Source organism: Anomaloglossus baeobatrachus, chromosome 6 (genome assembly GCF_048569485.1).
Source record: "Anomaloglossus baeobatrachus isolate aAnoBae1 chromosome 6, aAnoBae1.hap1, whole genome shotgun sequence".
In the NCBI taxonomy this organism is placed as follows: domain Eukaryota; kingdom Metazoa; phylum Chordata; class Amphibia; order Anura; family Aromobatidae; genus Anomaloglossus; species Anomaloglossus baeobatrachus.
In genome coordinates this window covers 467,104,276-467,126,881 of record NC_134358.1, presented here as the reverse complement: position 1 = coordinate 467,126,881, position 22,606 = coordinate 467,104,276, and the positions used below count along the sequence as shown (strand labels likewise).

Genomic DNA, 22,606 nt, shown 5'->3' with positions numbered 1-22,606 from the left:
TATGGAAATAGCAAAAAGAGTGACTCCACTATGGCTACAACCACTGGAGGGGAGCTATGGAAATAGCAAAGAGCGACTCCGTTATGGCTACAACCACTGGAGGGGAGCTATGGAAATAGCAAAGAGCGACTCCGCTATGGCTACAACCACTGGAGGTGAGCTATGGAAATAGCAAAGAGCGACTCAGTTATGACTACAACCACTGGAGGGGAGCTATGGAAATAGCAAAGAGTGACTCCGCTATGGCTACAACCACTGGAGGTGAGCTATGGAAATAGCAAAGAGCGACTCCACTATGGCTACAACCACTGGAGGTGAGCTATGGAAATAGCAAAGAGTGACTCCACTATGGCTACAACCACTGGAGGTGAGCTATGGAAATAGCAAAGAGCGACTCCACTATGGCTACAACCACTGGAGGTGAGCTATGGAAATTACAAAGAGCGACTCAGTTATGACTACAACCACTGGAGGGGAGCTATGGAAATAGCAAAGAGCGACTCCGTTATGGCTACAACCACTGGAGGGGAGCTATGGAAATAGCAAAGAGCGACTCCGCTATGGCTACAACCACTGGAGGTGAGCTATGGAAATTGCAAAGAGCGACTCAGTTATGACTACAACCACTGGAGGGGAGCTATGGAAATAGCAAAGAGCGACTCCGTTATGGCATTTACCTTTCATTTCCATATCAGTTAGGGAAATCACAGGCTCCGCTGTGGTCGGCTGTTTCAGTAGCTTCACCTCCAGTGGTTGGAGCCTGGATGGCGTTATTCCCGACTCAGCCATGAAATGCTGACATGGAAATTATTCTCTCATTTCTGCACGAGGTCCTAACAGAAACATCAGATTTATAATTAAATGGCGCTATCTGAACATCTTTCTTCAGGCCCTACTTACAAAAATTCAATTACGCGACAGACCATTCTGCTGAGAGAGAAGCCTATTAGTACAGGACATCCATACACATACAGTGCCAGAGACGCTAATCATCCTAAATTAGAACTGCATGCTTCCACTCCACCCAGAGAAATAACACATGAGCAAGGGTAGAGTCAGAGCTGTACAGGGGCATCACAATGCAGAGTATTCAGCTGGACATCCACCAAGAGCATGCGCCAGAAATATGACTGCTATTCAGTGATGAATTAACCCCGAGCTGCTCACATCTAGACGCTCCCTGATTAATGTAATTAACAGTTATTGGTAAATGCACTTTTTATGCAAAAAGTGTTAACAGTCTGGAAAATACCGTATTTTTCGCTTTATAAGACGCACTTTTTGGGATGGAAAATGGGGGGTGCGTCTTATAAAGCGGTACCTGGGGAGGGGGGGGGTGTCCTGTCTGAGGCGATCGGGCGGCCGGGTGCCTGTGGCTGCATGCAAGCGGCCGGGTACCTGTGCTTGCGTGCGGTGGCAGCCGGGTACCCGTGGCTGTGTGCGGGCGGCAGCTGGCTGCCGCCCGCACACAGCCATGGGTACCCGGCTGCCACCGCATGCAAGCACAGGTACCCGGCTGCCGACCCCACACAGCACCCGGCTGCCGCCCGCACACAGCCATGGGTACCCGGCTGCCGCACGCAAGCACAGGTACCCGGCGGCTTGTACGCAGGGTGGGTGGGCAGCCTGCTGGCTGCCACACTGTGCATGCGGGGCACACTGTGCAGCATGTTACCAGTTGTCCGCGGTCCCACTTTCAAATGATGGCGCCAGTGGAGCTCTTGGATGAGAGCTCCATCTGCGCATACGTCGCTCCGGGCGCCATTACTTGAATCGGGACCGCAAACACACTGGGAAAACACCGCATCCGTCTGCTCCACCACTGAGCAGTCCCCGCCGCTGCCACCACTGAGCAGTCGCCGCCGCTCCCACCACTGAGCAGTCGCCGCCGCCACTGCCACCACTGAACCGGGACCGCGGACACTCACTGCACCGGCCTGCTGCACGGCTCACCCGCCACGGCTGCTGCCGCCACCACGGACCCCACGGCTCCTGCCACCGCAGGCATAACCCGCCCGGACATTAGGAGAAGAGGTGCACACGTCAATCAAAAAGTGCACGAATTTTCAAACTTTATAAAGTTGGATTTCACTGCCTAAACATCCGAACTGCACCCTGATGGTATGTACAGCCTGTGCCTGATAGTGCCAGTACTGCACCTTATACATAAAAATCCTGATGTTCGGTTCCCTTTAAGACATATGCCACCATATAGGTATCTTTTTTGTAGGAGGCCTGATTACTGTTCAGTACTAGGAGGAAACCGTCAGATGTTGTCAGACCCTGATGCATTGGGCCCTGGACCCCTCCTTGTGCAGGACAATGCTTGGCTTCATGTGGTCAGAGTATGTTTATAGATCCTGGATGACAAAAGGCATTGATGACATTAACTGGCAAATAAACTACCCAGACCAAGATGCTATATAGAACCACTGGTACATTATGTATCTCAGTGTATCTGATGCCATCCAGTGTCACCACTGTCCATCTAGGAGTTCTGTTTTAGGCTGCTTTCACACCTCCGGTTTCTGCAATGCGGCACAATCCGGCACTTTGCAGGAAAATCGCAACCGTTTTTCTTTGCTGCCGGTTGCGTTTTTTTTTGCATAGACTTTAATTAGTGCCGCATTGTGCCGCATGGGCTCCCGTTCGGTCCGGTTTTTGCCGCATGCGGCAGATTTAGCCGATGCGGCGGCCGGATGGAACGTTGCCTGGCACGTTTTTCGTGCGGCAAAAAAAACTGCATCGCGCCGCATTCGGCCGATGCGGCGCATTTTTCAATGCATGCCTATGGCGGCCGGATGTGGCGCGATGCGGCAATAACCGCATCCGGCCGCCGCATGCGGTTTTTGCCACTGCGCATGCTCAGTAGCATGCCGCAAGCGGCAAAAACCGGACTGGCCGCAAAGGAAAAACGTATGCAAAGGATGCGGTGTGTTCACCGCATCCGTTGCATAGCTTGCACAGCCGGATTGAGCCGCAGAGCTCAAGCCGGATGTGTGAAAGCAGCCTTAGACAGACATGCGTAGTCCAGCACAAGTTGGAACATTAGGTTATGTGCACTTGTAAAGTATTTGGTGCAAAAGAACAGTGGCAAAATTGCTCATTTTTATGCGTTTTGGTGCAGATTTTTCTCAGACATTAGTATGCGTGAAATCCACAGCAAAAACGCTGAAAGAACGGACATGCTGCAGAGTTAAATCTGCAAGGGGAAAATACTGAACGTGTGCATGAGACTTCAGGATTCTCAGTCACTTTGCTGGAATCAGGAAACCTCTGGTTTTGTGACAAATCTGCACTGAAACCCCAAAAAATGACAAATCTGCAACGTGTGCACAGCCATCCTAGAGTATTCACTTCTACCGGGTGCTGACCTGCACGTCAGTGTAAAATTGATCCATTATCTAGAGAGGTCGATAAATGTCTTTGCACTCAGAGAAATCATTCCTCGTGAACATCTAGGATCTGCCCAATGCCGATTCAGAAGATCTAGGAAGATATGTCCCAGGTCACCACCCACGTCTCATCAAGGGCAAGTGCGGATGTTTTTCGGAGTACATATGGGCACGTGCCGGCTATTCAAACTACCAAATCAGAGGTAATTAATTACACAAATTTATTCCACCTGAAATTTCATTTTTTTTCTATGAAGATTTTCGGGTGTTTTGGAATCCAGCCAACAATTGGTTTAATAGATTGAGAGGAAATTTATGGAAACCAATTACTCAATTAATAAACCCATAAAGATTTTATACCTGAATCAATCATGGCGATCTGATGTATGTGTTCCCTTCATTGTTTTTAGCAATAGATCTATAATTACAGTGTTCTGCAGCTCTCGGGATAATGCAGCGTGAATGCCTAAACTCTGCATTTATAAATCACGGCTATATTTAGGCTCGAGCGCTCCAGGAATACCCCTACTAATTAAATTATTTTTAACTCAATTTGTCATTATGCCTGTGTGTCCTGGGAGAAGAGCCACAATCATTTTATTTCTGAGCCAAGATTATAGATGACGTGTTTTCAGGTAAGAGTAATCATAGCTACACGCAATGAGCAAACTCTGCTCTGATTGAGCTCTTATGCCGGACATCCCGGTCTTCGTGAGCACAGTATACAGGCAGTCCCCTAAGTTACAGACATCCCATTATGTACAACCCGTACTTATGAAGAGAGGCTATTACTGTACAGCATGGGCCCGGGCCACAGACAAAGCCAACTGTGCAGCGGTACAGTAATAGCAACGCCACCGCACTTGTGCGGACATGGTGTGTACGATCTCTTGCGCCTGGTACGGTACAACACATGGAGTTGGCTCTAGTTAGATGCGCAGACGAGGGGTGCCAGCTTCTAATACAGTGTCTGGTACTGAATTGTGCTATATATTGAAGTACGTTGTCTCTCATTTGGCTTGAGTTATACTTTAAATCTGAAGGAAGTACAATTTTTACTTAAAGTGAACCAGTCAGATGCCATAGGCACCCAGAACATCGAGCAGTTCTGGGTGCATATTGCTAATCTCTGCATCTGGTAGCATAGAAAAAGGCATCTTTAGAAAAAGTATTTCTAAAGATCTTTTATCGTATGCTAATGAGCGAGGGGACTAGTCCCAAGGGTGTTGCTTGTCTTGCTTGTCGGCCCCAATAGTATGTTAGTACGTCCCTGTGGGTGTGTCAACATGCTAATGAATGCACAGCATCAGAAGATGATCTCACTCACCTCTCTACTGTCATCATCGCCCGACGCTGGATTTCGGCTCAGTGCGCATGATCCCAGACTTGCGGTCATGCGCACTACTTCAGTTTGAAGCCGGAATGTGTAAACCCGGCTTCATAGTGCGCATGACCCAAACTCCGGGGTCAGGTGGCGATGGCAGTGGAGAGGTGAGTGAGATCTCCTCTGACACTGCGCATTCATTAGCATGTTAGCACACCCACAGGGGCGTACCAACATGCTAATGGGGCTGACTAGCAAGGGAAGCAACACCATTGGGACTAGTCCCCTCGCTCATTAGCATAGTATATATAACGGATCTTTAGAAATACTTTTTCTAAAGATCCCTTTATCTATGCTACTAGATACAGGGACGGTTAGGCAGAGATTAGCAATATTCACCCAGAACTGCTCGTGGTCCTGACTGCATATTACACCTGACAGGTTCCCTTTAAGGACAATCCTACAGAACCCATCTTGTTTGTCACCCAGGAACTGCCTGTACTAGAAATTGGAATAGCTTGATGGTGGTGAGCATTTCATTTCAAGGTCTAGAGAGTACCTACCTATAATGACGAGCACATGGCTATGACAGACAGTCGCAGACAGTGTGTGCACACACAGGTCAGCATGTAAACCCTTTGTTCTGAGATGTCGTTCATGCTTTTACCACCTGTTCTGATAAATCCATATGACAAATACCAATACACTACTATAATCAATACTAATCCCGCACCTATTGCACGGCCCACATTCACTTTCATGTTGACAGAGTTGCTGAGAAGCAGAATGCCAGAAGGGATTAGCATCAGAGAAACTTCTTCTCACACCAGCAGCCAATTTAGAGAACGCTCCAGGCATTTGTGACACAGAACAGAATTACAAGATCTCAATCTTAGGAATGGCGTGCATGTATACATCTGTACGCTGCAATTATACGACTCAGCGCAAAAATGGCAGCTAGATAGAATAAACCAATTGTAACTTAAGGAAAAAAAAAAAAAAAAAAGATAAATTTAGCTTTCGGGTTAGAAAAGATGCGGTATGACCAATTATGTTAATTTTGTTTTCATAAGAAAACATTTTTGTGTGTGAATATATTGCATTATTTCCTGTGTATTATCCACAGCCTGTTGCATGGTTCGGTATCTGCTGCCAGGGCAATATGATGAAGGAGGGGGGGGGGGGCGGGGGGGGGGGCACCCTTTAACCAGTAGCACAGGCAGCTACGACCACCGCATCCTAAGATTAAATAAGTATCAGAGTCATCTCTGGTCCTGGCTACTACACTGGGAGATGGCTGTATAAAGCCAGAGGTGATGGCATGGGCAAACCTCAGGAGACACACACCATTACTATGCAAAACCGATATGTCGATTTGCTGGAACCGGCTAGGCTGCAGCATGCAATCATTTTTCAGGAAAGGGTTAAGTAAAAAACTCCTTCACAACAAATCAGGATGGATGCTGCAGCCATTCATTATAACAGATGTGAACAGAGCCTTAACGCTACTCCAGGTAAGAGGTGCTCATGTTTCACCACTGAGAAGTCCGCCAATTACATGAAGGGCTGCGCAATATGTTGGAATAGAAGTTATTAAAAGGTCACCAATAAAGCTCAGTCCATTTTGCCTAGTTGTGGTCCCTCTCCAATGGTGGATCATACAGATACTTTTTGGTTTATTTGGCCAACAATTCTCTCTCCAAATTTCCCCATGTAAATTCACAACAGCTCGGCTGACAATGCATGGGCTCTGAGGCTATGTGCCCACGTGAGACGAAACCTGCGGATTTATCTGCGGAAAATCCGCGGATTTTCTAGGTAAATCCGCAGGTTTCAGCATGCACAGACACTCCCCATGTTATCCTATGGGACATGGGGAGTGCTGTGTCCATGCTGCGGATACGTGCAGCTGCGGAACATGGTGCGGATGACCCGCAGCCGCACATAATTGCATGGCAATTCTTTCTGCGGAATTACCTGCGAAAGTCTGCCTTGGTCCCATACTTACCTGCCTTGATAGACACCCGGTCACTTTCCCTCCGTGCACAGGACAGCAGTGGAGCTCGGAGCAGGAAGGAGGAGGTGGGCGGGCCTGCACGAGCTCCGGTCATGCGACAGCCAGGGCTACTGCTGGCCCGCCCACCTTCTCCTGCACAGTGCAGACACGGCCGGAGACGGAGAGAAGTGCTGCGTGATGGAGGTAAGTATGAATGCCCCGATCACTCAGCACTTGTTCTGCATTGAGGATGCAGTGTCCAAGCCATGGTACTGTATCCTCAATGCAGAATGCCCGCAGCATATCCGCAGGACATTCCACAAGAAAACAGAAACATGGAAACAGACAAAGTTGTGCTGCGGATCTCTAGGAGCTCCTGCGGATATAACCGCAGGACACTTTCCCCGTGGGCACATAGCCTGAAAGTGAAGAGAAGCGCAGCAGCTGCCAGACAGTACAGGTAGCTCATCGACCCTAGAGGATAAAAAGACTGAAATTCCAATTACCGTTTCACTCTTTTCCTCAAGATCATCTGTCTGAGCAGTCGGGAGGCCTCCTTACTATCCAACGTCCGCTGAACCCAGCCATGTAATCTGAACTCTGCGCAGAATCCTCCATTCACCTGCCTGACATCTACTTAGTAGTCGCTGTAAAAGGTTTTGCAGTGTGTGGATATTGATAGCCCATCCATGTTACCATTTTGGAAAACCCCTTTCAAAACATGATCATGTTAAAAGGGAACCTGTCACCAGATTTAGTGACTAACCTGCGGCCACCACCAGTGATCCCTTATATACAGCATTCCAGAATAAGAGCCCAGGATGCTCTGTGTAACAAACACTTATAATACCGTACTCACCTACAGGACGGTCTGGTCCGATGTGCTTCGCTGCTCTGCGGTCTGGTGTCTCCTCTCTGCTGTGATGGCCGTTCTCCTTCGCAGGCCTGTGTGCATGACGTGTCCCACATCATTCAACCAAGCCGGCATTGCGGTTCTGTACAGGGGCACTTTGATCAGCCCTGATGAGGGCAGAACAAATTATTGTAGTGTGCATGTGGTCTTTGACCTCACATGTGCGCATTACAGTACTTTGTTCTGCCATCAGCCAGGCAGGTCAAAGTGCACCTGCTCAGGACCGCAATGCCGGCCTGGGTGAATGATGTAGGACACGTCATACCCACAGGCCTGTGAGGAAGGAGGACTGCGATCGCAGCAAAGACGAGGCGCCGGACTGGAGAGCAGCTACACTCATCGGACCTGAAACCTCGCAGGTAAGTATAATAAAAGTGTTTCTAAGGTTACACAGAGCGGCCTGGGCTCTTATATACAGTATTCTATAATGTTGTATATAAGGGCCTACTGGTGGTGCCTGCAGCGTACAGTTGCCAAATCTGGTGACAGGTTGCCTTTAAAGCTAAAAATAGATAAAGTCTCTACACCACATCTATGACTACATCAAAGTTCCCGCCTGAATCCCCAAGGAAAAAAAAAAAAATATTGAGGCAGAACCCTTCAAAGTAGTCGACTGCACTATTAAGCTTGCCAAAAAAAGATGACCACCACTAAAAAGGAAGCCAATAGCAGCTCAAGAATGCAGACTTTGGACCCCGTTTGCCTCGTGACTTTGTTGGAGGTTCCAGATGAATTTTGTTTTTTGGGGAACCCAACACACCCCAGTCACAGTGATGGAAGCAAAAAAGAAACCTCATTTAACCATAGCCTAAAACTCAGAGGAGCCTGGGGTTGTGGTGTTGACACTAAAGAATCCCTTTTTTAAATAGATTTAAAAAAAAATAAATAAATAAAAAAAAAATAAAAAAAAATAAAAGGATTTTACAGAAACTGGTGCAATCTCTAATTCATCCCCTGTATCCAGCCTTCTAGCAATTCTGTAGAAAGTTATGAGCCAGAAGTGTCAGCAGCATTGGCGTACTATCAGATATCTCACAACACAAAGCTCAGTAGTAAACTATAAATCACAGATCATCTCGAGAAACTTTTCCTTTGTGCAGTCTGTAATTACAGGAGATTTCCAGAGATATAAAATCCATCACGAATCCCACTCCCGGCCTACTACTTACTGTCAGACTCCTGCAGAAACATTTCATTTTACAAATAATATATATATTTTAATGCTAAAAACTGTTCAGTTATAAGAATGAATCACGCTCCAGGATTCGTCATTGGCTTCTTTTGAGTGCACATTTTCCATCTGTTTCTCAACTTGCCTACATGGCCCACCCAGACTCTGCCCAAAAAACGTATATAGACTCCAAAGATCAAGCAAGGTTAAACCAGCAGAAAAGAACACGAGAGCCCCCGGACTGGAGCTCGTAGAGATGTGGCCAGGCAGCAATACTACACATCACTACTTCGTTGATAAGGAATTCAGTGGGAAGTGAAAGCACGCTCATGCTAAGCTTTAACAATACCCCCCAAGGACGCGTTTCAACAGGATGGTGAGCATAGAGAACAGGTGAAACTGGTGACCTTATAGCGGTTACGGTGGAAACCCTCGCAGTTCTCACATACTTGCTTTCTAAAATAGCAGAAATTCTACCCAGGTCACAGAAGCCTGCAAGGGAAAAGCTCCGGCAGGAAAACAAACCTTTGTTGGGGCTTACCTTCACTACATTTACATTGTCTTCTTCGGTTACAAAAATCAGAATTGGTGCGATGTCAGACTTTTATTGTGATGCTGCTCTCTGCCTCATACAGGGTTTGCAGTTTTAAGCCTTGATTTAGGGCTTACATTCATTACTGGCTCTGAAATGTCCCCTCTTGGAATTCCCATGTGCGGCCTCCGCTCCGTTACTTGTCTGAGCGAGTACCGGAGATAGCCGAGCACAGCTAGCTGTCTTTTCCCTTTTCGGGTAGTACCATAAACATTGAATGGAGCGGTGGCAGCACATGCGCATCCCCATGGGTATTTCAGAGCTCTATTCTCCTGATTGGAGGGGCACTAGTGGTCAGACCCCCAACGATTCACACATTATCCTGCAGATATGTGATAAATGTAAAAGTTGGGTTGAAGAGGACCCATCATCAGGTCAGAAGTGGTGGAAAGTTTTTCCCTCTTATTGTATTCCTGTCGCTCCTGTGAGTGATCAGGTTTTCCCCCCCTTTTACATAAACCATCGTACGGATCCACAGATATGGCTCTTTCCATTGAGCGCTAAATTTTAACTTCTCTACAAAGGGGTATGGTTGCGCATAAGATTTTCTCACAAGAGAGAAGTGATAACTAAAGGGAGCGGAGAAAAAAAAAATATAAGTGCAGAAACCAGCCACTTTTGACCTGGCAGCAGGTGCTCTTTAATGACACCCTCCTGTGAAGATTTACTTTTAATTATATGTGTATATGTGCATGTAATATGTGTATTATTATACTCCCCTATTGCCTCCTTCTATGGGATCCAATGCTGTTCTGCTCCTCTTCTCAGTGACATCACCGCTCTTCAGACTCTTCGGATTGCACTGCCCCAAAAATGGCCAAGTCTATGGAGCATCAGAACGAGGCACTATAGGCTTAATATTGTATAAGAGACTTCCAGCTTGTGCATAGAATATGGAAGTGATCAGGAGAGCATCTGAGGAGCGTTGACGTCACCGAGTGGCGCCGGATCCAGGGGGTGGTACAGGAGTAGATGAACAAAACACACTAAACTTCATGGGAGGGCTCTTAAATATTAAATATTTTCAGGTGATTTGGAAGAACTATACTAACATCTACAGAAAACACTTACCTGAAAATTAACGTCTTCCTTTTTAAATATGAGTGCCTGAACTTCATCCGGATCTCCGTTAAAAATTGCTTGAACCAGGGGAGGCTGTAACACAAGAAAACAAAGAAAATTAACAATTTGTGTATTTTAGAGTTGATTTGTTATATTATTTTCTATATATATAGATATATGAAATTGATTTGTTATATTACCGAACATTACAGAGTTATTTCACCAGGTATTCATTTGAGAACAGTTCATAGAATCTGTTGCCACCATGGAAGGAAATGAGAAAAATATTCGGCAACTGGCTGCAAATCCCAGTTACCAGGTCACTTCTACCTTTCTAATAAGGACTGAAAGGGAATTTAGGATGTGGGGTTGGCAAATTAAAGATGCTCATAACTTTAGATGCAAATTGTGAAATCAACCAATTTGAAAAAGGGGTTTTAACAGCATCACTTGTTTGCTTCCATGGTGCAAAACTGGCTACGAGAGGGGTCATTTAATACTAGAGGAGGTTTACTGTTATGTTCCAATTTCTTTGGTGGGAGGAAAGGGACAAAATATCCAGTCATGCTGTATGTGACATTAAAGATTCAGACACTGACTTGTGAATTAAAGTCCGTAATCTGTGGCCGCGGGAAGGGAGCCCCAAAAACTGCCTCTTACCTGATGGCATCCAGGGCTTTTCCTTACTTAGCTGACTTGGTGCAACACCTCAGGTCATGCCAAAATGATGTCTCTCCAGGATGGCTAATCAAAATGTGCCACAGATGTAAGGATGGAGGTTGTTCTCAAGGCTCTCATCCGACAGCCATAGATTTATGTGGACTTGGCCTTGCGAATCGATCCACACTAAAGGGGGCTTTACACGCTGCGACATCGCTAATGTGGAGTCGTTGGGGTCACGGAATTTGTGACGCACATCCGGCCGCATTAGCGATGTTGCTGCGTGACACCGATGAGCGATTTTGCATCGTTGCAAATACGTGCAAAATCGCTCATCGGTGACATGGGGGTCCATTCTCGATTATCGTTACTGCAGCAGTAACGATGTAGTTCGTCGCTCCTGCGGCAGCACACATCGGTATGTGTAACGCCGCAGGAACGAGGAACCTCTTCTTACCTGCCTCCGGCCGCTATGAGGAAGGAAGGAAGGAGGTGGGCGGGATGTTCCGGCCACTCATCTCCGCCCCTCCGCTTCTATTGGGCGGCTGCTCAGTGACGTGGCTGTGACGCCGCACGGACCGCCCCCTTAGAAAGGAGGCGGTTCGCCGGTCACAGCGACGTCGCCGGGCAGGTAAGTAGTGTGACGGGTCTGCACGATGTTGTGCGGCACGGGCAGCGATTTGCCCGTGTTGCACAACAGATGGGGGCAGGTACCCACGCTAGCGATATCGGTACCGATATCGCAGCGTGTAAAGTAGCCTTAACTCTACCAATAGGGTAACTACCAACAATACAGCTGGTATTCGAAAGATTGTTTGGGGTTTTTTTCTGGAGAGACCCAATTCGCATACTTATCTCCCTTATTGAAAACACAAACACTCTCATAAAAGCAAGAATCGTCTATGGGAAAGTATGGAGAAATAGACTACTAAACGAGCAATCAACAGCTCTCTAAAGGTGTATGGTCACCAAGTAAAATATGTGAATGCAAGTTGTAGTGCCATAAATCTCATGCTAAGGACATGGTGTCCTCCAGGGGATGTATGTCACCCAACGTCAGAGCTTAAGAAAAAATAATAATTTGCTATGGTAAAGTTTAGAACGTCTCATGTGGAGGGGAGTGGAGTAAGATGCCAAAGGTTGTGACTGGAAGGGCTCCAGTAATATAATAACCCCAGCACTAATCCTGACGGGTGTCAACCGTGAACATGAAAGCTCTACAAACGCAATAACCAACCTCTCCTTGCTCATTACAAACACTGGACCACAGGAAAACCTTCACTAAAGTATAGGATTGAAATATATAAGAAGGTTGTGAACACTGTATCTATGGAAACCAAGTCACAACATGCAAATATTTATCATACAAGTGTCAATATAGAGTTAACCAAGATAAACAATGTATAACTATAGTGAACGAAAACTTAAGGGAAAAAAAAATGCTTATTTTGTGGTTTGCTGAGAAGCTCAGTCTCATGGAAAAATTCTTTCCAGCCCAGAACACAGGATTTAGCAGAAGAAATTCAGAAGTGTGACAAGGTTTCCATGGCTATAAACGTCACAGGCTTCTATCCAACTCTCTTCTTACAGAAGCATGGTAAAAGCATCAATTAGCGGTAGGCAGTAAAGGAGCAAATAAATAAATATTTTATATATAAATATGTGTATGTATATATTGTGTGTGTGTGTTATATATTCTATATATATATATATATATATATATATATATATATATATATATATATATATATATATTATAATAAATATGTATATAATATAATAAATATATATAATATAATAAATATATATATATATATAATATATATATATATATATATATATATATATATATATATATATATATATATATATATATATATATATATATATATATATATATGTCCTGAATGGAAAATTGACCTAGCTATGAGACATTGATGTAAGATCGTGACGCTTGCTAAAAATACAGATACTCCAGGTGCCAGAGCCCATGTGAGCTTATACGGCATAATTTCCTGGAAACTAGCAGCACATAGAAGTTGCAGAATGACATTTGTAACCATTACAATACTTTCCAGGGGTTTTTTGTTTTTTTTTTTAAAGTTTAGGGGAAAACTTATTTTACAATAGTTGAACTTTCACATTCAGAATCCTAGACTGAAAGTAACTGGAATACAAGCATAGTCACAACAGATCAAAGTCTTACCGACACAGCTTTAGGAGGTGGCGGACGGTAGGGATTTCCATAACTTGATAACTTGGAGGGAAAATGAGGGGACTCGTCCTCCCCCTCCTCCAAGACCACAATACAAACGCGGCTCATTCGATCTTGCTTGGAGCCAAGGCTCTTTATCACGTGCTACTGGAACTGGAAAATAATGGCACAATGCCCACTCATGTCTTCACTCTATACTACTGATCCAAGCCTCATGGATTAGAAAAAAAACGAAAAACCTTTTCGGTGACATTTCAGAAGACAGAGAAAAACAACAGCATCAAAAAAACAATAGCTCCCATAACAAAAACCGTTAAAATCCAAATGTATCATCATGTGGACCACTGCAATGCCACAAAAACAGAGGGAGCAAACATCCAGGCAGATGGAGATGCTCTCTTGCCCTGTTTACCAGAGGTTATGATCTAAGAACCAATTCAATGAGCGGCTATAAAAGTCTTCTTTACTTATTTACTAGAAGGAGGTAAAGAGCCAGTGCTCCATGCAAGGTCAGAGACTCACGAGTCAGCTGTCTCATGGCTGTATACAATCGCATCTGGCTAAATCAATGCTGGGTTTCTCAGATCATCCAAAAAGGATTTTCATTCATTGTACTGCTTTCAGAAATTCTAATCCGACAATGACACCCAATGTGAAATCTAGATGCTAAACAAAAAACAAAAAAAAAAAAAAAAAAAAAGCAAACAAAACTACAAGGTCTACAAAACTAGAAACAATCAAGCCTAAAAGAAAATGCTCATTCACTTGTGATGACTCAGACCACAAGGGAACTGTGTACTCGTGGAGAAACGCTGCCGGCTAAATCCCAAAAGTCCCACATGACAAAGACAGAGGATGTGTTTACTTCATTATGCCAGCTACAGGCAATCAATTTCACAGAGCAAAACGACCAAATATTCTGCCTCCATCTTATAAACACAAGGCTTCTTGAGGAACTTCAATACAAGAAGGTGATTGCAGCACTTCAGTCACTAGAAGTTAGCAAAGTAGCTCCCAAGAGGCAAATGGCATCCTTTGTAATCCTCAGCCAGAGCAGGCATCCTTTACCCATGCAAATATCTTAATTCCTAGTGTGCCAGGCTTGACGTTCCCATAAGCATCGCACGCTATTTAATAGGCTTCCTTTTCACAGTCTCAGAATAACTCCTTTGTTGAAGAGATGCTTCTCGGATCTGCAGAGCCCCAGGCAGAGAGGTGGCTGAGCAGACAGTGTGTGCTCTCCCCCAGCAGCAGCATTCCTCCCCAGCTGTTGTGGACAGAAGCGCACACTGCAGAGCTGCAGAGTGAAATGCCTAGTAATGCTCACACGTTACCTAGCGCACTGGGTAATCCAGCAAGTTCCTGTAATGAGGAGGGGCTCCGGTCCCCAGTCTGCAGCAGGCACTGACTACATTGGTGGTTTGGTGACTAATCTGCATTCAGTGGGAGGGCTCACAATTTACAACTGAAGTTTCCACATTTTTTCCATAAGGATAATGGCACATTTGGTCTTATAACCAGGACCAGCTTTGGCTAGAAATCCCACATATGAAAGCAGTTACACAAGCCGGGCCGTTCCCAGAGGAGAAGCCAAACCATCATCTCCTCAACAACCACCTCAAATTCTCCAAGAATAGAAAAAGAAGTCCAAGCAGGGATTAAGTATTGCTGTACTGGACGGCAGGCACAGATGCTCCACAAAGACCCCGGTACCAACTGTCCATCGGGACAAGTTCCCACAATATTCCAACATATTTTCTGTTTGTCTCGATTTACCAGATGGTAGAATTTTTTTCTTAACTCCACTTTTCCCCTCACCCATGACAGCACCCTTATATCACGTGGTGCTGTCATGGGTTCTGGAAAAACCGGCTACCGGTAAGTAACCGTGGTGTTTTTTTTCTACTTCTGAATGGCACCTCCTAGTAGAATACAATCTGTGCTGAGCCCTCTACAAAAGCCACGAGCAACGGCCAATTACTCCACTCACATGGGTCTTTGAGTCAGAAAGAATCAGCGCAGATTTGAGTCTACAGGAGAAACTCCAGGCCGGCTTTCTTAGGTGGGGTTCACATGTCCAGTATATAGTTGTTTTCGTATCCATATGAGAGATGCAAAAACAGAAATAAAAAGGATACCGTAATGGATCCATTCAGTGAAATGTCTCATCACTTTGGTACAAATCCATCAATCCACATTATTCCCGGATGAAAAGTAATGTGTGCACCACGTTCTTCTGCACAACTTTGTCTTCCCGGGCCCAAAAAACAAAATCGACATTAAAATGATTATCCGGATTATTTTGCTTTTTTTTTCCATTTCACTATTGGGCTACATAGGTGTAAGTAGGTAAGTAGATAACTACCTACCTGCGCTGCTGTCAGCCCCTCTGCCCCGGCTCAGAGCGGTCATGTGACCGCTACTGCCTAGATTTTGCGGCTTCCTGTGATGTCACGTCGACAGGGGCAGGAACTCGTTGATGGGCATCACAGCTGACGTCATGTTGCCTTTATCCAAGCATATTAATGGACAGTTGAGTGGAAGGAAAAAGTATGGTAGAAAAAGGTGCACAAGCAACCGGGATAACCGCAGCCTTCATAGGATTGTTAAGAAAAGGCAATTAAAAAATTTGGGGGAGATTCACAAGGAGTGGACTGCTGCTGGAGTCAGTGCTTCAAGAGCCACCACACACAGATGTATCCAGGACATCGGCTACAACTGTTGCATTCCTTGTGACAAGCCACACATGACAAATAGACAATGCCAGAAGCGTCTTACCTGGGCCAAAGAGAAGAAAAACTGGACTGTTGCTCAGTGGTCCAGGGGTTGTTTTCAGATGAAAGTAAATTTTGCATTTCATTTGGAAATCGCGGTTCCAGAGTCTGGAGGAAGAGTGGAGAGGCCACATCCAAGATGCTTGAGGTCTAGTGTGAAGTTTCCACAGTGATAGTTTGGGGAGCCATGTCATCTGCTGGTGTAGATCCACTGTGTTTTATCAAAACTAAAAAAAGTCAGCGCAGCCATCTACCAGGAAATTTTAGAGCACTTCATGCTTCCCTCTCTGACAAGCTTTTTGGAGATGGAAATTTCATTTTCCAGCAGAACTTGGCACCTGTCCACACTGCTAAAAGTACCAATACCTGGTCTAATAACCACAGTATCACTGGGCTTGATTGACCAGCAAACTCGCCTGACCTAAACCCCATGAAGAATCTATGGAGTATTGTCAAGAAGAAGATGAGAGACACCAGACCTAACAATGCAGATTAGCTGAAGGCTGCTATCAAAGGAACCTGGGCTTCCATAACACCTCAGCAGTGTCATAGGCTGATCGGCTCCATGCCACGCCACATTAGTGCAGTAAGTCATTCAAAAGGAGCCCTAAGTATTGGGTGCATTTACTGTACAGACTTTTCAGTAGGCGCCAACATGTCTGAGTTTAAAATCATTTTTTTCAGTTGGTCTCATATAATATTCTAATTTTCTGAGATAATGACTTTTGGGTTTTCATTGGCTGTAAGCCACAATCATCAACACTGACAGAAAAACACTTGAAATAGATCACTCTGTGTGTAATGACACTAATATATGTGTTTCCCTTTTTGTATTGAATTACTGAAATAAAGCACTTGCACTTGTTTTCTACCTACAGTCATATGAAAAAGTTTGCGCACCCCTATTAATGTTAACCTTTTTTCTTTATAACAATTTGGGTTTTTGCAACAGCTATTTCAGTTTTATATATCTAATAACTGATGGACTGAGTAATATTTCTGGATTGAAATGAGGTTTATTGTATTAACAGAAAATGTGCAATCCGCATTTAAACAAAATTTGACCAGTGCAAAAGTATGGGCACCTCAACATAAAAGTGACATTAATATTTTTGTAGATCCTCCTTTTGCAAAAATCACAGCCTCTAGTCGCTTCCTGTAGCTTTTAATCAGTTCCTGGATCCTGGATAAAGGTATATTTGACTATTCCTGTTTACAAAACAATTCCAATTCAGTTTAGTTTGATGGTCGCCGAGCATGGACAGCACGCTTCAAATCATCCCACAGATTTTCAATGATATTCAGGTCTAGGGACTGGGATGGCCATTCCAGAACATTGTAATTGTCCCTCTGCATGAATGCCTGAGTAGATTTGGAGCGGTGTTTTGGATCATTGTCTTGCTGAAATATCCATCCCCTGCGTAACTTCAACTTCGTCACTGATTCTTGCACATTATTGTCAAGAATCTGCTGATACTGAGTTGAATCCATGCGACCCTCAACTTTAACAAGATTCCTGGTGCCGGCATTGGCCACACAGCCCCAAAGAATGATGGAACCTCCACCAAATTTTACTGTGGGTAGCAAGTGCTTTTCTTGGAATGCCGTGTTTTTCTGCCTCCATGCATAACGCCTTTTTGTATGACCAAACAACTCAATCTTTGTTTCATCAGTCCACAGGACCTTCTTCCAAAATGTAACTGGCTTGTCCAAATGTGCTTTTGCATATCTCAGGCGACTGTGGCGTGCTTGCAGAAACGGCTTCTTTCGCATCACTCTCCCATACAGCCTCTCCTTGTGCAACGTGCTCTATGTTGTTGACCGATGCACATTGACACCATCTGCAGCAAGATGATGCTGCAGGTCTTTGGAGGTGGTCTGTGGATTGTCCTTGACTGTTCTCACCATTCTTCTTCTCTGCCTTTCTGATATTTTTCTTGGCCTGCCACTTCTGGGCTTAACAAGAACTGTACCTGTGTTCTTCCATTTCCTTACTATGTTCCTCACAGTGGAAACTGACAGTTTAAATCTCTGAGACAACTTTTTGTATCCTTCCCCTGAACAACTATGTTGAATAATCTTTGTTTTCAGATCATTTGAGAGTTGTTTTGAGGAGCCCATGATGCCATTCTTCATAGGAGATTTAAATAGGAGAACTTGCAAGTGGCCACCTTAAATACCTTTTCTCATGATTGGATACACCTGCCTATGAAGTTCAAAGCTCAATGAGGCTAGAAAAACTATTTAGTGCTTCAGTAAGGCTCTGTGCGCACTGGGAAATGGAATTTTCTTGAGAAAATTCCGCATCCTCTCAAAGATTACCGCACCCGCGGTAAAAAAACGCGGGAAACCGCACCCGAAAACCGCATGCTTTACCGCGGTATTGTTCGCGGTATTGCCGCGGTTTTGCCGCGTGCGGGTTGGGATGTGCTTTATTGCATTCAATGCAATAAAGCACATTGAAGAAAAAAAAAAAAAATACATTTAATTCTGATAGTAGATAGACAGAAGAATAGATAGAGGGATAGATAGATAGATAGATAGACAGACAGAGGGATAGATAGAGGGATAGATAGATAGATAGATAGACAGACAGAGGGATAGATAGAGGGATAGATAGATAGATAGATAGATAGACAGACAGAGGGATAGATAGAGGGATAGATAGATAGATAGATAGACAGACAGACAGAGGGATAGATAGATAGATGACAGATCGCTACATTTCCCACGGTCGGCAGTGAGTTCACATTACCGGCCGTGGGAAATGACCGATAATTACCTCTGCTGTCTGCTGCATTCAGCCTGTCTGTGACAGTCGCGGCTGGATGTCAGCAGTGCAGGACGTCGGAGCCGGAGCTGTGGATGTCGGAGCGGTGGATTACGCCGGAGCTTTGGTGCGGGAGGGGTTAATAAAATGGTGAACGAGGCTTGTTGGTTTTATTTAAAATAAAGGATTTTTGGTGTCTGTGTTTTTTCACTTTACTTACGGGTTGATCATGTCAGCTGTCACATAGACGCTGCCATGATCAAGCCTGGGGTTAATGGCGGTGGTCCCCCATCACCATTAACCCCTTGTATTACCTTGTCACCACTGCTACACGGTGGCAAGAAGAGCAGAGGACACGCCGGCAGTGCCGCATAATGGATGCGACAGTGCCGGGGCAGCTGCGGCTGATATTCTCGGCTGCCGGAGGGGGAGTGAGGCGGGGGACATTACCCCTGCCCCTCTCCCTCCCCAGCCTGAGAATACCGGGCCGCCGCTGTGTGCTTACCTCGGCTGGAAGGTAAATATGCAGCGGAGCCCACGTTCTTTTTTTTCTATATTTCCGTTTTCTTTCTATGTGTGTTCTATGTGTCTGTGTCTATGTGATCTATGTCTGTGATGTGTGTTCTGTGTCTGATGTGTGTGTGTTTACTCTGCACGGCTTCCTCTTCCTGTAATGACATCACTTCCCTGCAAAACCGCAAGCAAGTGATGCACATTACCGGAGGTAAACCGCAAAATACCGCAGGGAATAACGCAGGAAAACGCAGTGAACCGCACAGAATTTGCTGCCTGCGTTATTCCCTGCGGGATTTCATGATTAACATTGAGTCAATGGAGTGAAATCCCGCAGCGATGTGCGGAAAAGAAGTGACATGCACTTGTTTTTGCTGCGGGATTCCCGCAGCAAAACATGCAGCTGTCAAATTCCGCCCAGTGCGCACAGGATTTTTTTTCTCCATAGGATTTGCTGGTGATTCACTGCAGAGATGTTATGAACATTTTCTGCAGCGAAACATGCAGCAAATCCGCGGCAAAATCCGCGAAAAATCCTTTAAGTGCGCACATGGCCTAAGTCAGTAAAAAGTAGTTAGGAGTGTTCAAATCAAGAAATTGATAAGGGTGCCCATACTTTTGCACCGGTCAAATTTTGTTTAAATGCGGATTGCACATTTTCTGTTAGTATAATAAACCTCATTTCAATCCAGAAATATTACTCAGTCCATCAGTTATTAGATATATGAAACTGAAATAGCTGCTGCAAAAACCCAAATTGTTATAAAGAAAAAAAAGGTAGGGGTGCCCAAACCTTTTCATATGACTGTATCTCCAATCTTCTCAGGCTCCTGTAAACCCATTGCTATTAAGAAAACAAGTAGGTGGGAAGGTGTATTGAACAGGTGACCACACCAAGTGACTGTGCTAGGTTTGAACAGTCATTTTCTGCTGGTAAGCTCCCCTTAAAGGGAATCTGTCACAGGTTTTTGCTACCCCATCCAAGAGTAGCATAAATGTAGAAACAGAGACCGTGATTTCAGTGATGTGTCACTTACTGAGCTGTTTGCTGTCATTTTGATAAAATCCATGTTTTCTCTGATGCAGATCTAGCAGTTATATAGAGCTCATGAATATGCTGGACTACCTGGCAGCACGCCATGTTATCCTCTAATGTTAATCTATTGCTGATTAAACAGTGATTTTCTCAAAACTACATTAAGCAGCCCAGTAAGTAGCACACTGCTGGAATCAGGATCTCTGCCCATACATTATGCTGCTCTCAGATTAGGTGGCAAAAACCTGCTGACAGATTGCCTTTAAACGAAGTGCACATCATTCCACAGTGCATGTTCACTTAGCAGTTGTAGCACGACAATCCGATTATTGCATAGTATCACAGGGTTTGTTACAGCACAATTTACATGGATAATCCTGTTTACACCACTAGCTCATTCTCCACCCATCCTTTACAGCAGCTTGTAAAGCAGACATTGTTTATGGGGGGGGGAAAGGCATCTGCTCACACTGTTTTATAGCTGCACTGAGGCTCCATGTGGGTAAACATTTCTGGACATTCCCTTTAGGTGGTTGACGTTCAGATTAAGACCATGTGCTTCTGACGCAACAGGAGGAGAGGTATGAAAAGGCTGAAATGCCACACTTCCCTCCATCACATTCTTGTGCTTCAGCTGTCAGTGGATTAGCCACAATCCCACTGTACAGAAGCTGGTCTGCAGCCACCGGCGGGAGGACATCTGATTTATACGATTAGCACAGAACAAGATTAAAAAAAAAAACAAAAAAAAACATCTGCAAAAAAAGATTTCAACAGCCATTCACATGAAGATTTTACTTAACAGATTATAAAAAAAGCCTGAATTTAAATTCTTCTCCTTGATCTCAATAAATGAGGAAAATGAGGATTAAGAGGGATCTTGTACTTTGTACTAACACGCAAAACAAAGCACATGGAGTGTTCTCATTTGTAGGCCAGAAAAGCGCATTAAAAACAGAAAAAAAGATTCAATTTTTTATATTAACTGCACCAAAAACTGAAAAATGAAACAAAAAACATTATTTGAACACACTCATGTCATACTTGACACATTTGTCAGATTCGCTTTAATATTCTATAAAAAAATTAAACCAATTACTAAAAATGAGTGCAGCCAGAGCGAGCGGTTTAGCTGCAAATCTAGGACTTAAAGAAGCGGCCATCACTGGTGCTATTGTTCTGGTGCAGTTAATACGATACATTTGACCCAGATCTGATTGTAAGGTCCCAAACCTGCGAACCAGCAGAGTCTAATTCTGACATCCAGGAGCAGGCGGAGCGATGTGACAATCGGCTATATCTTCACAATGCATGAGATATGGAGGATGACGTTTTAGGACATCCCGGACATCTGTGGGTCACTGGGTTAAAGCGATCAGTGGTCAATAAGACAGAGCGTGGGTTTTAAATGCATCAGTCCAGTGATTAGGACTATGAGCTACTGAGGATTGAGCCTTACATCATGTCTACATGAAAGTGCTAAACACACATGCTATAACTAACGAATGTTAAAGGGAACCTGTCAGCAGAAATTTCCCCTAAAACCTAAAAGATTCCCCCTCTGCAGCTCCTGGGCTGCATTCTAGAAAGGTCCCTGTTATTATTGTGCCCCCTTTCTGACCAAAATACAGAGTTTATAAAGTGGTACCTTTTTGGATTTGGATTCTGTAAATGTGACACGGGGGCGGGCTGCCTGGCGTCCGTTATTCTGCCTCCTGCCGCTTTAGGCCGTCCCCCACCACTCCTTTCCATAGCTGTGGACGCCGCCCAGTGCTCCACAGGTCCCTGCGCATGCCCAGTGCCCATCTCTCGTGGATGAGCACTGTGCCCAGTGTCACCGCTGGTGACGTGCGCGCAGGCTTTAGATTATGGGCGGTGCTGTGATGTTTATTACCAAGCAACCGCCAATAATTGCGGGACCGCGCTTTCCCCCTCGGCGTCCTTCGTTCTGCGCAAGCGCGGTGCTGCTGACCCCACGTCACCTCCTTCCCATCTTGCCCTGAGGCAGGCAGCCCGCCCCCGTGTCACATTTACAGAATCCAAACCCAAAAAGGTACCACTTTATAAACTCTGTATTTTGGTCAGAAAGGGGGCACAATAATAAAAGGGACCTTTCTAGAATGCAGCCCAGGAGCTGCAGAGGGGGAAGCTTTTAGGTTTTAGGGGAAATTTCTGCTGACATGTT

General features: G+C 44.9%; 1 protein-coding gene across 2 annotated transcripts in view; it reads right to left on the bottom strand.

Moving 5' to 3' along the window:
- Positions 1-22,606, bottom strand: part of ANKRD28 (ankyrin repeat domain 28) — a 229,152-nt gene that overhangs the window by 139,038 nt on the left and 67,508 nt on the right. Inside the window, exons 1-2 of one of the 2 annotated variants that reach the window (XM_075315309.1) lie at positions 13,320-13,982; positions 10,463-10,546 (exon numbers count right to left, since the gene is read on the bottom strand). In XM_075315309.1, the coding sequence (XP_075171424.1) occupies positions 10,463-10,546; positions 13,320-13,436 (201 nt within the window). In that variant the 5' untranslated portion in view covers positions 13,437-13,982. Of the gene's footprint in view, positions 1-10,462; positions 10,547-13,319; positions 13,983-22,606 lie in introns of those variants that run through there. The other variant, XM_075315308.1, reaches the window with a different exon arrangement.